The 12745-nt window shown below is 39.6% G+C and overlaps 1 protein-coding gene across 6 annotated transcripts in view; it reads left to right on the top strand.

The window, feature by feature from the left end:
* Nucleotides 1–1064: 1064 nt before the first annotated feature.
* Nucleotides 1065–12745, top strand: part of LOC114148029 (protein TANC2-like) — a 75998-nt gene continuing 64317 nt past the window's right edge. For 3 of the 6 annotated variants that reach the window (XM_028022934.1, XM_028022938.1, XM_028022936.1), the window contains exons 1-3: nt 1065–1469; nt 10188–10279; nt 11032–11139. In XM_028022934.1, coding sequence (XP_027878735.1) covers nt 10222–10279; nt 11032–11139 — 166 coding nt within the window. In that variant the 5' untranslated portion in view covers nt 1065–1469; nt 10188–10221. The remainder of the gene's footprint in view (nt 1470–10187; nt 10280–11031; nt 11140–12745) is intronic. The other 3 variants (XM_028022937.1, XM_028022939.1, XM_028022935.1) reach the window with 2 other exon arrangements.

Here is a 12745-nt window from a genome sequence, read left to right on the forward strand (position 1 = left end):
CAACTTTTCAGGAATCCCTCTTCCAGACAGAGAATTTAGCAACCATGGAAATAACTCCTCATCTAGAAGAAACCATAACCTTGCTCTAAAAAACACAGATGCTTGATGATCCAGGACTCGTATGTTAAACAAAACATGCAGAGTAAATTACAGTAATTTGTTCTTTTTTCTTTTAGTAGTGAGATTAGGTAGAAGATAGAAATCAAAATTGGCAAAAAATAAATACTTTATACTACAAACCACTGGGTGAATATAGCAACTGAAACAATTTTATCATATATTATTTTAACCCTGACCACACTGCTCTGTCTCCACATTTACAAGCAGCATTTTGTTTTAAAAGCAGCCCTTGGCAACTCACACACCTCCTTTGTAATCCAGGGTTTCTAATTTGACCATGTGGTGATAATCTTGGTTCCAGGGACATCCTCCATGCACTTCAAGATGTATGCACAGATTACAAGTAATGAGTGTCTGTCAATGCTTTAATTTTTTTACTTTAATGTCATCATTTGCTTCAAATATACTGGATTAACTGGAACAAAAATATTAGGGCAGGACAACTATATTTTGTGACTTGTAGAATGGAATCTAAGGGACAACTGTAGTCTTGCGTCTGAGTGAGAAAAAAAATCACAATTTATTTTTTTCTGACACAGGTATGCAGATTTATTTGGCACTATTTGTTTCGGATCATTTGGGACAAAACTGTACGTGTAAGAGTTTTTTAAAGAGTGACTCAAAGAATACTATTTATATCTTGTACTTTAGAATTTGAAGTGGTGTAACTGCAGTTTTGTATTTGTGAAAGATTGAAAAATATCCACCATGGCAAAAACTTCTAAAGGTTTTTTTCTGCAAATTCAATTTCTCAGTTACAAGTCAAGGCACAAACTTTTGCACTAAGAAAGCTTCCATACTACTGTTCTTGCTGAGAGGGTCTTTCATTTTTCTGGGTGCAGGTGTCCCTTTGACCACTAGATGTCCTTATTCAATCAGTTTTCGCTTGACAGAGCTGATGCTTAGGGGGCAGGGTGAAGTGGGGTGGGGGAATGAAGTAAGGAAAGGAGGTTCTACTGTTATCCGTGGCTCGGACCAAAGCGGAGTAAGTGTGTTAACCACGCCCTTCTCATGAATAATACCACACCTCCCGTTGAACAAGAGAAGGAGGCTAGTGCCAGAGGGAAATCTCCAGACGTCAGCGCTTGCTCACTCGTGAGCAAGGGAGATTAACGGCTATAATATCACTATCCGTGAAGGATAAGGGTACTCTTATTTCCGGTGATGAAATGGGCGTAGGAAGACACTGGAATCCGCCTTATGTACTTCGACTCCGCTGGTTTCCGCCAGGTATTTACGGAGGAGGACACACTAAGGGGTGGAAATTAGCACAGACGGCCGTGACCAACCTATTATCTACTAGTCAGACGTTTTTATCGCACGTGTATTGAGGAAAAACAATAGTTGAGGTGGGTTACTGTATCTTCTAGGGCTTATTTCAGTGTGTGTGTTGTGGGAAACCTATGTGTGACCGAAGGAAGGATGTTATTGTAACGAGCTTTGTGCTTGTGCTTTATCATTGAGCGCCCGCGTTTGTACGTGCATGTTCGTGTCATCAAATCCTACGACATCACATCCTCCAAATTCATCAAAACAAAATGCAGCCAAGCCTTTGTAATAATTATATTCAAATCAAAAATTACAAGTGACCTGAGGTTGATGCGCTGAACAAAATGATCTGGGTGTTTAATTTGAGATCAGTAATGTTGCTTGTGTTGATGAATGTTATAGTAGTCACTTTGTGCTGATCTCAGCAGATGAGTGCTGAATGACTACAGGGAGTTTATATCCCTTTAAAATGTGCAATGAATATGAAGATAATTCAAGTATTTCCATATACTGTCCGTGATGCTAGAGTCTCTTTTCTGTGACATGGTGCCTATAGTGTGTGACTGTTTCATCTGTAGTTGTAAAAAAAAAAAAAATCAACAACACTGTAGTTCTTTTGGCAAGACTGGAAATAGACTAATGGTGTATTGGGCTGGATGTTTGTGAGGCAGCTGGAGATTTGCAGTTGTTTGGACAGGAAACACCAATCCTTTGTTCTTATATACCATGTTCATGGAGAATCTAATACCAGTGAAAAACATTGTTTATTGAGGTCCTTTGTATTCCCCGCCTTGTCTTGCTAGACACTAGTAATGCAAATGGATGTAATCCTATAGTAATCTCCTTTATCCTGTACTTCATTGTTGGGGTTTAACCCTGCTTCAGTTAACTTCCCCCAAAATATCCCTATGTCTAGTATTAGTTTAATTAGGTGACTCGTACACCCCTTAGAACAAATGGACAGACTACAATACATATTAGGTTGACTTGACTGTGTGCTGTCCTTTCAGTTTAGTTCACAACTAAACTGAAAGAACATTACAACATGTGTAATCTGAAAGCACGTTTTAAGTAGAAAACTGCAGCAGTAGTACATTGATACACAGTTCAATCTGATTTATATGTAATACAAGACAATACCCTTGAGTTCATAATTCCTCCTGGTCAGAAGTTATCTTTGTAAAGAAGCATACCAACTGCAGCATCATGCCATAGACCTTGCAGCAACCTCTCTTTCTGACTGTGACAGTGCAAAGGAACTAGTTCCTCTTAAGAGGACGGAATGGTGTGAGTGGCCATACATTCATAGGGTAAGCTGTTACTGACTGGGATTGTACTTTACCCCAGACACAGCTGGGGTAAAGTTAATGCTCCTTAGAACAAGTGTGGGACTTGTGGGAATTTATTTCCAAGATTTAACTTAATTTTATGGTTATTCATTCCAGCACAATCAAACATGCTCTACATGTTCAATTCAATTTCAGTCCAATTCGGTTTATTTTTGTAGCGTCAATTTACCACAGATGTCATCTCTAATGCACTTTACAAATATGTGTTACTAATGCTGTGAACACACCCAAAACATTATCTCCATATGTCTATAAGACACATTATTTATATATATAAGTTTTATACTTCTTTGTATATTCCTACAGTTTTTTTCTAACAAAAAGTAGCTTGCATTTGCTTGTAGAATAAAACATCTGTTTTGAACTTTTCACACACTTTTTAACTGTTCTTTAAAACAAATCTATATAGTTAGACTACAGTTACTTATCGAAATCACTTTGCGTTACTGTGCGTAAGGAAAATTACAAAATTTTCTTTTGCAATTTAGTTTTATTTCCTCTACGCGTCTTGGGGAGTGACCGCCGTTTCTATGTGACAGTATCAGTAGCGACAGAAACATAAACAATGGATGGAAGAGGAAGATGCGCATTTTGTTGCTAGAAAAACAGGAACTATTTTGAGTTTCGCTCACCAAGTTCGATTATAAGAAACTTTGGGCTTGATTTTTTTCTAAATTTCTCGCAGATTTAATGAGTTGAGGGTTGCAGTTTTGGGGCTTGCAAATAAGCAGATATAAGTCTGGCATCCAGTTAGTTTTAGTCAGGCTCTCCCTCTCCATCATTTCCCGGATGATCCGTCCCGCTGTGTCTGTTAATATCAAGTTAATATATTATCTGTGAATTATGTCGAGCTTTGCGTTGCGCTCCAGAAAATTGTAAACATTGAGACTAATATGAACAACGCAATAAACGTGAAAACAGCCACGAATGAAAGAGTCTGTAAAGTTGTGCAACTAAACACCATTATAATTATTAATATTAAGATAAGTGTCACAAATCTGTGCAGCCATCTGAGTTGTGGAGCCGCAGGAGATCCTCTATGCGCTGTTCTTTGACACCAAACGCAGGGCCGTAACGCACAACCTGGACGCTGGGGCGGAGGGGTTTCTAAAATCCTATTTATAGTTTTCCAGACAATAGAAACACACAAAGCACGCACAAATTACTAAAGTTTTTTTTGTACTGTTGTAACCATTAAACAATCTCCCCTTCAGTTCAACCTTACAAGTGGAAACACATTGTTGATGTTACTATTATAAAATAGCTTACAATTAAGTATTGGCAAAGCTCAATGTAATTTTCACAGGTGGCAGAGCGTTGTTTGCAGCTGCTGAAAGTAACTGAAAAGTTATTTTTAATGTAACTTAGTTACTTTAAAAATCAAGTAATCAGTAATATAACTAAGGGCCAACCCAGGATTAGATTCCTGAATCAGACTCTAATCTGTTTGTCTATAAAGTCCAAGTTTTTGGGGAGGTTTGAATGCAAATTTGAATTCCAAAACGGACTTAAAAACCGGACTCTGGGGGCGTGCCATGGTGGCGTAGTGGTTAGCGCACATTTGGAGGCCTTGAGTCCTCGACGTGGCCGTCGCGGGTTCGACTCCCGGACCCGACGACATTTGCTGCATGTCTTCCCCCCTCTCCTTCCCCATTTCCTGTCAGCCTACTATCATATAAGGGACACTAGAGCCCACAAAAAGACCCCCTGGAGGGGTAAAAAAAAAAAAAACGGACTCTGATTCGGTCCAGTCTCGGTCTGGTTGAAGTGGACTCTAAAACGGTAGAAAACCTGTCTGAATGCAACCTGACTAGAGACCGTTTAAAAAGCAGAAAGTTAGCAACAGTGCAGGACATTCTGGTCATACATTACTCTCTGCTCTGCGGGTTAACCAAGTTGTGTTGGTTGTCATATCAACGGGTATGCGTGCCGACACTAAGCAAGGAAAAGCAGAATATAAATGGTCTGAAGTTGTTTTACAACTTTTTATCAGCTTATTGTCTCATTGCTGTGATGCTCTGCAGCTGCTGTAATTTTGAAACCTTTAATAAATAACAAATACTGAACTAATTGCCTCATTTGTTTGAACATAATCATCAAATAAGATGGAGGAATTTGCTTAGTCTGCTCTTGCATCTTGATGGAAACCAAACTGTTCATAGATTTATATCAAGGGAGAATACTTACAAACATCAGCAATGTCCTCAGCTTTAATTTAAGCCATGTTTATAGAAATCGGGTAAGAAATAAGGGTGCTGCGATCATTTTGTGATTCCTGCTCATCCTGCATTGGAACAGCCTGGTTTAGTGAACAGACTCACTGAGTAGTAACGGCGCCTGCAGGAGCTTCGCTAGCGTTAGCGGCTAACAGGCGATGTCCAAACCAGTAATGTAATGAAATGAAATGAAATTTATTCGAACATGATACAAATATAAAAATAAAATAGTGCACAGTAACAAGAAGTGCATAAAAAAGAAGAGGAAATACAGATTTTTTGTTTCAGTTAACATATCATGCTCAAAATGGGGTAGGAAGAAGTGAAAACGTATAAACTCCTACCCCCTAAACACATGTACATGAATGAAGACATCCTACAACCGCTAAAATCTGACACTGCTCCGTTTTTGTTTACTTTTTGTGAAGAGGAAAGTTGTGCTGGCCTTCTTCAGAGGTTTTGTGTCTATTCCTTCAGTAGTTCTTGGTAGCGCCCCCACAGGCGACGGGGGTAACAGGCTTTTCAGTTAGTTTTAGTCGTTTGTGCAGTGTAGTGTGAATGCGAACTAGAGTTCTGAAAATGTAACAAATGTTGCAATTTTAGTCCCTAATTGAACCAAGTCTACCTGACTATCTGGCCTGAGTGCACCCTAAGTTACTTTTTCAATGAGTAATCAGTAATCCGATTAAAGTTACTTTTTCAAAGTAACTATGCCATCACTGGTAGTGATGGATGGCACACTTTCTTAAGAAAACATGACTTACCTTTTTTCCACAACCCAAAATATTTTCAAAACATCTAGATGTTATAGTGGTCTTTCTACCAGATGAGTGGCCGTGTGCAGCAACGCATGCGGGAAAGTTAACTCTGTGTCTCCAGAAAAATAGTTATGGTTTTTAGAACTGGCAAATTTATTCATGTCTTGAGTCCAGAGTGAAAAAAGAAATAATTTTCATATAACATGTGCTGGAAATTAGCAGTTAGATAACATGTATCTAACTTCCTGTGGGAAGAAATTGTCTCTGAAATGGGCATAGTTTGATTTTATGGCCAGCTATCATTTTCCACTTGAGTTTTTGAATGCACTTGAGTGTGCATGTGGACTACTTGTCCAAATAATGAACCAGCGTCTAATATTCTTTTGAAGCTGCTTTGAAGTAGTAGACTAATGCCTTCTGTCAGGATGCTCCCAGTGATGGAGTGTCTGCCTGTTGTGCTTGTGTTATCTAGCTGTGCTCCTTTCTAATTTTCTTTTGATGATGGCAATCAGGAATTGGCTAGTATAAGATTCTGAGGGTATGACAATCAGCTTGTTAAAAAGAATAACCATTCTATTAGAATATTAAATCAGACAATATGCACTTCTTAACTTTTTCTCCTCCTTAACTCCTGACATTCTACAAACAAATTATGCAGAATATTCAGTGTTTGATGCTTTTTACTGCTCTGTTTTACAACTAATCTTTAAGAATTTGTTAGTCAATCAACTTTGCTGGTGTTAAAATTTATTTATAACACATTTACTGCCCAGTACAGATAATCTGGTGATGATAACTATAAGAAATGTCCAAATAAACCACCTATCTATGTATTAGTATTCTTAGCAGAAAAAAAGAAAGATTTGGAGGAAGCCTAGTCTGGGGTTGCAATCCTGACCTCATGACATTTGATAAACATGTCTTTCCCCATTCTCTCTCTGCTACTTTCATATCTAAATAGGGGTGTACTGACCCCCCGGCCAGTTGATAAATTGGCCATGATTTCCTCAATTTTGGGAGATGCATTATTGGCCATTACTTACTTGTGAAACCGATCTTTTCCACCAATCTTATTTACTGCAACAAAGGTTTAAATATCAACCACTTCACTCTTTTGCTCTGCCATGAGTGAGCTTGATTGACAGACCCAGCCACCAGGTCATGTCTGCACATTTGTAGTTAACAATAGTGATCCCACTGTTGCCAACTCAGTGACTTCTTTGCTATATTTAGCAACATTTCAGAAACACAAAAAGTTAGTATCGGCCAAAATTAGAGCAAAACAGCTGCTTTTTAAAGATTGCTGATCTCTCTCTCTCTCTCTCTGTCTCTCATATCGTGGTTTAAGGTAATATCTGTGTTGTGAGGCAAGGACACCTTCAACCTCGTACAAATAAAGTCCAAGTTTCTCACATCTGATGGACTTGATGGTCATGTTTGCATCTTAAGTTTTATTTTCTTTGTAAATTAGATCCTTAAATATATACACTTAGTACGTTAGCATATGTACTTGGGCAACATAATTTTATATGATTATGTTCAATCACCGGAAAATATTTCTGAAAACAAAGAGTATTCATCACAATCTGTGGCTTTCTTTAACTTTCCAGAAGCTTTAATGTCTCTAATCTTTGTTGGATTTGATCCCCTTTCACCATTCGCATTAGAGCTTTCCTTCAAACACAACAGCTGGATGACAGATGTTTAGTAAAAAAGAAAAAAAGTCAGATGAGACCCACTTTATACTAATTACCTACCACCAAACACATAAAAGCTGTCTGGTGACTGAGAAAGTGGAGATTATAGCAGCCAAAAACCATCATCACAAGGACAAATCAGAAACTCTGGATGACAAAGGAAGTGCGTAAGATGCTGTAAGCATGAAACTCTGCTTTTAAATGTGGGGACAGAGCCAAACTAAAACACACTATTGGAGTTCAAAAACATGACTATGGTCAGAAAATTCTGAAATTTTTCCATGAGTCGACAAACCCCAGGTACATGTGGCAAGGCCATTCAAATGCACTGAAGCGAAGCGGGTGAAACAGCAGCAAGCTGAGCCTCACCTTGGATTGCGCAACCTCTTGCTAACTGTGCTGGCTGCCATTCGATGGGAGAATGTTCCTGTCTGTATGTCCCAGAAAACTTGCTAAGCCCGGTAGTCGGGACGCCAAGGTGGTCCACCAGCGGTCCACCGTGGTTTTGTATTAAAAGATGCTAAATAGACAGGAAAAGTAAAAATATTACTGGGTAGTTACGGGAAAACATTGCCAATGAAATGTTATGTAAACCCACAACTAGTTTTAAAAACAACGAATCAAAAAATACAATTAAATTGAATATCAATGATTTGCACTTCTGTTTAATCCAAATTAAGTTAGCGGCTCCATAAGGCCCCCCAGGGCTAAAGTAAGTGTTTTTAGCAGCAAGAGGAGCCCCTGAGTCAAATTCTGCTCAAGGCCTCATACAACCTTGGACCAGCCCTGCTGGATACAATGGGACAAATGGGAGATTTAATTTATATGGCTTTAGGAGCTCTACCATTTTGTGTCTGAGTTTTTAATAAGCACCACAGAAAATGTTTTGGTTGCCTGAGCTTTGTGGGACGAATTTTTCTGATCTCCTTGCGGCCGCTCACCTTAACTCTGGCTGACTAAGTGGTCCCTATTTCAAACCATTTGAAATGGTTTGATGCATTGTGTAATTGGAAAAATAATAAAATAAAAAAACCCTAGCATGCTGCATGACTGAGGCAAACGTGAAAGCTCCTCAGTAGGCGGAACCACTTAACCACTAATGCACCGGCCAACCGGGACCACATACATATTACACTGCCTGGCCAAAAAAAAAGTCGCCACCTGGATTTAACTAAGCAAATAGGTACAAGCCTCCTATTGGATAAGTACTGCATAGGTGATTATCTTTCAGCTGGCAACAAGTTATTTAACCCCAGCTGATGCAATGAGTAACTCCTCATTTCTTAAACAACCATGGCAAAAGACACATCCTGTGGTCGTGGAAAAGACGTTAGTCTGTTTAAGAAGGGTCAAATCATTGGCATGCATAAAGCAGAGAAAACATCTAAGGAGATTGCAGAAACTACTAGAATTGGGTTAAGAACTGTCCAACGCATCATTAAAAACTGGAAGGATGGTGGGGAACCATCGTCTTCCAGGAAGAAATGTGGTCGGAAAAAAATCCTGAATGATCGTGATCGGCGATTACTTAAACGTTTGGTCAAATCAAATCGAAGAAAAACAACAGCAGTATGTTTAATTGTGAACGCAAAAGCATTTCCACACGCACAATGCGAAGGGAACTCAAGGGGTTGGGATTGAACAGCTGTGTAGTCGTAAGAAAACCTCTAATCAGTAAGGCTAACCAGAAAAAAAGGCTTCAGTTTGCTAGGGAGCATAAAGATTGGACTCTGGAGGAATGGAAGAGGGTCATGTGGTCTGATGAGTCCAGATTTACCCTGTTCCAGAGTGATGGGCGCATCAGGGTAAGAAGAGAGGCAGGTGAAGTGATGCACCCATCATGCCTAGTGCCTACTGTACAAGCCTGTGGGGGCAGTGCTATGATCTGGGGTTGCTGCAGTTGGTCAGGTCTAGGTTCAGCAACATTGTGTGACTAAAGAATGAGGTCAGCTGACTACCTGAATATACTGAATGACCAGGTTATTCCATCAATGGATTTTGTCTTCCCAAATGGAACGGGCATATTCCAAGATGACAATGCCAGGATTCATGGGGCTCACATTGTGAAAGAGTGGTTCAGGGAGCATGAGACATCTTTTTCACACATGGATTGGCCACCACAGAGTCCAGACCTTAACCCCATTGAGACTCTTTGGGATGTGCTAGAGAAGGCTTTGTGCAGTGGTCAGACTCTCCCATCATCAATACAAGATCTTGGTGAAAGATTAATGCAACACTGCATGGAACTAAATCTTGTGACACTGCAGAAGCTTATTGAAACAATGCCACAGCGAATGCGGGCTGTGATCAAAGCTAAAGGCGGTCCAACAAAATATTAGAGTGTGACCATTTTTTGGTGGCAACTTTTTTTTTGGCCAGGCAGTGTATTTATCAGCGCATACACAGAGTCACGCTGGGCAGCGTGTTGAGATGTAAACATACATGCCGCACATAATTCTTTGTTCACAAAGACAAATCATTCTAACCGCACTTTCATCGCACACCACTGAAAGCACAGGTAAAGCCTGGTGGACTTATAATACACTTGGGGGAAACTCTGGGTATAAATGCAATATCTTCTCTGTGGGATCTTCTAAAGGTTTGTCTTTACAGGTTGTACAGAACCCAAAACTATAATACACATTTGCGTAATGGAAATGTATTCAATTTGAAATTAAACTACTGTGATAGAAAATGCATGCTCTTTAAGATGTCAGTCAATTCTTGAACCCAATCAGCTGGAAAGCAAACTGTTTTCTTTTTGTCATTTTTCCCCAGGGACTATCAGCAGGAAATATATTAATTTGCAACTATGTTCCGAAACAGCCTGAAGATGCTGCTTGGAAGCAGGAGTCGCAAGCTGAACAATGGTCTGTACATCCACCATCTTTTACTTTGTCCAGATGTTGCTGTCTGTCACAATTTCCAGTGACTGTCACAAACCTCACAGTATTTTATTGGGATGTGGGCCTACAGAGAGTAGTTCAACACTGTGGAGAGAACATATTGGTGTTAAATAAAATGACAGTGTTTTTTATTATCTCACCTTCTCTGGATTTATAATTTGTTCTACAAATAAAATTCCCAAAAGTGTATTGTGTTTTTGTATTCAACCCTTTTGAGTCATTACTGTTCCAAACCACTTTTTTTTGCTGCATTTACAGCTGCAAGTTTTTTTTTTTTAGGTAGTTCTCTGTTTACTAAGACGATTTGGAAACCAAACCATCTAAGCTAAACAACTTAAGCTCAGTCAATTTGGAACCTCTTTATTCCACACCTGCCTGCTGTTTTCTCTGGTCATTTTTATGCTTTTTGTGTACCAGTGTTTTCTGGAAGCCTAGTTTTGCACAGCACTATGTAGTTCTGTTCCTCTTTGGTTATAAATCTGTCAGGAGTTGGCATCTCCAGTCTTCAAGTGCCAGTCTTCTGACATTTTGGATGCATCCCTACTCAAACACACCTGAATCAAATGAATGTTTTTTGCAAAACTCGCTGACATTCCAACGTGGTAATTCAGCTGTTTGTTTAAAGCGTGTTGGGGCAGGGATTCTTTGTCTAAGTCTTCAAATTTTTATCCAGCTGACAGTGCTTCCTTTCTGACTGGTTTTTTGCTTACTAACAGATGACAGCAGCATTGATTCGGACACCTCAGACATCAGGATGATGAAGGGCTTCACTCGCTCACTGCCCTCCTCTCCCCTTCTCAATCTTTGCCTGGACAAGAGAAATGGTAGGACTGGTTTTTCTGTTGGTCAGCAGCAAAGAAATACTCTCAACATTAAGACCCCATGCCTCCCCTCTCATGCTACCACAAACAGCCTCTGATAGAAATCTGTCTTAGCCCAAGCTAAGGGGTTCACAATCAAACTATAAGGGATTTAAAGTCCCTTATAGTGGTTTAAAACATTTCTATCATGATGGAGTATATTTCTGAGTACACCAGCAGGGACTGATAAAACAGCTCTGGAGTGTACATGCATCCTTTTTTGTTTGCTGTGGGATTTAGATCTGCACCCTCCACAAAAACTTGATGACCTCTTACCCTTCCTTCGATCATCTTTGTGTCCATTAGTGAGAGTAATCAATAAAATTTAACTCCTGTCCTGCCTTACCTCTTCTTTCTTTCCAGGGATGATTTGAGACACTTTTTCTAAACATTACCATGTGGAGAACCCTGATCTCAGTTCTTGCTCTTTGCCCCCTAGTTCTCAAAACATAATCATTGTTGTGAAAGGGCTCCAGCATGTACACACGCTCAGATTTTAGAGAGGCTGCTTTTTCCTCAATTGGTTTGTTTTTCTTTATTTGTCTCAGTTCTTGTTCATTCCTTTCTGTTGCTTCTGTCATGGGTAGGTTTGTTCTGTCATGAAATGTGTTGAAGGTGGGGAGGAGGACACTGTGGGCCCAGGTTGAGATGAAGAATGAATGACGAATTTAATGAAATTGTCAGAAATACAAAGTCCAAAATCCAGGCGGCACAGTGTGAGCAGAAGACTAAGGCTCAAAACTGGTAGCAACTGGTCAACAAGAGATATTCTACAAAAGACCAGACTAAACTGCTTGACACAACAGATTAGACAAGGACCCAACAAGGAACACAGGTGGGTATAAATACACAGGGAGACAATCAGGAGAAACAAGGAACAGGTGTTACTAATCAAGGGGTAGACTCCACAGAACACAGAAACCTAAATAAACACACAGAAACAAATCCTTACACTTACAGTCTCTGATGTACCACAAACATGTCACATATCACTTCTTCAGTTAGCCATTGTCTTTGTCACGGATTAATTTTGGCACATTCTTCTTTAAAGCTACAGTATGTAATTTACAAAAATATGTTTTTTGCTATGGATGCTCCAATCAGGTTTTTTGCTTCTGATACTGATCTGAGTTTAGTCAAAAACATACAAAAAATTTGCAGGCACAATGCAGCAGCTATTCAGACAAAAGGACACCAATGATGGCTCACTTTCATACTCAAGTAAGCAAGTACAGAGGAATCAGACAAGGTTGTGCTCTCCTCCTTGTCTTTATTTGAAATGTAATTAAATGAACTGTGTTTCATGCTCTTCAAACTGTAACTGACAGAATGTTGACCAGAGCTGCAGAGTTTCTTTGATAACAGACAACATGCACACTGGTCCACTTCTTCAGTAGTTGAGATGTTGTTGTTTGGAGTTTACAAGATCTGGCCTTCAATAATCATAAATCACAGACAGTTAAGCACAGACAAAATGCTGTCTGTGCTTAACTTGCCCAAGCTCTCCTGTACTGCTCCCATCTCTCCGGTAGTGGAGCTGTACGGAATCCTCTCTGTTATTGCTGGGGAT

Source organism: Xiphophorus couchianus, chromosome 7 (assembly GCF_001444195.1).
Source record: "Xiphophorus couchianus chromosome 7, X_couchianus-1.0, whole genome shotgun sequence".
Taxonomy (NCBI): Eukaryota; Metazoa; Chordata; class Actinopteri; order Cyprinodontiformes; family Poeciliidae; genus Xiphophorus; species Xiphophorus couchianus.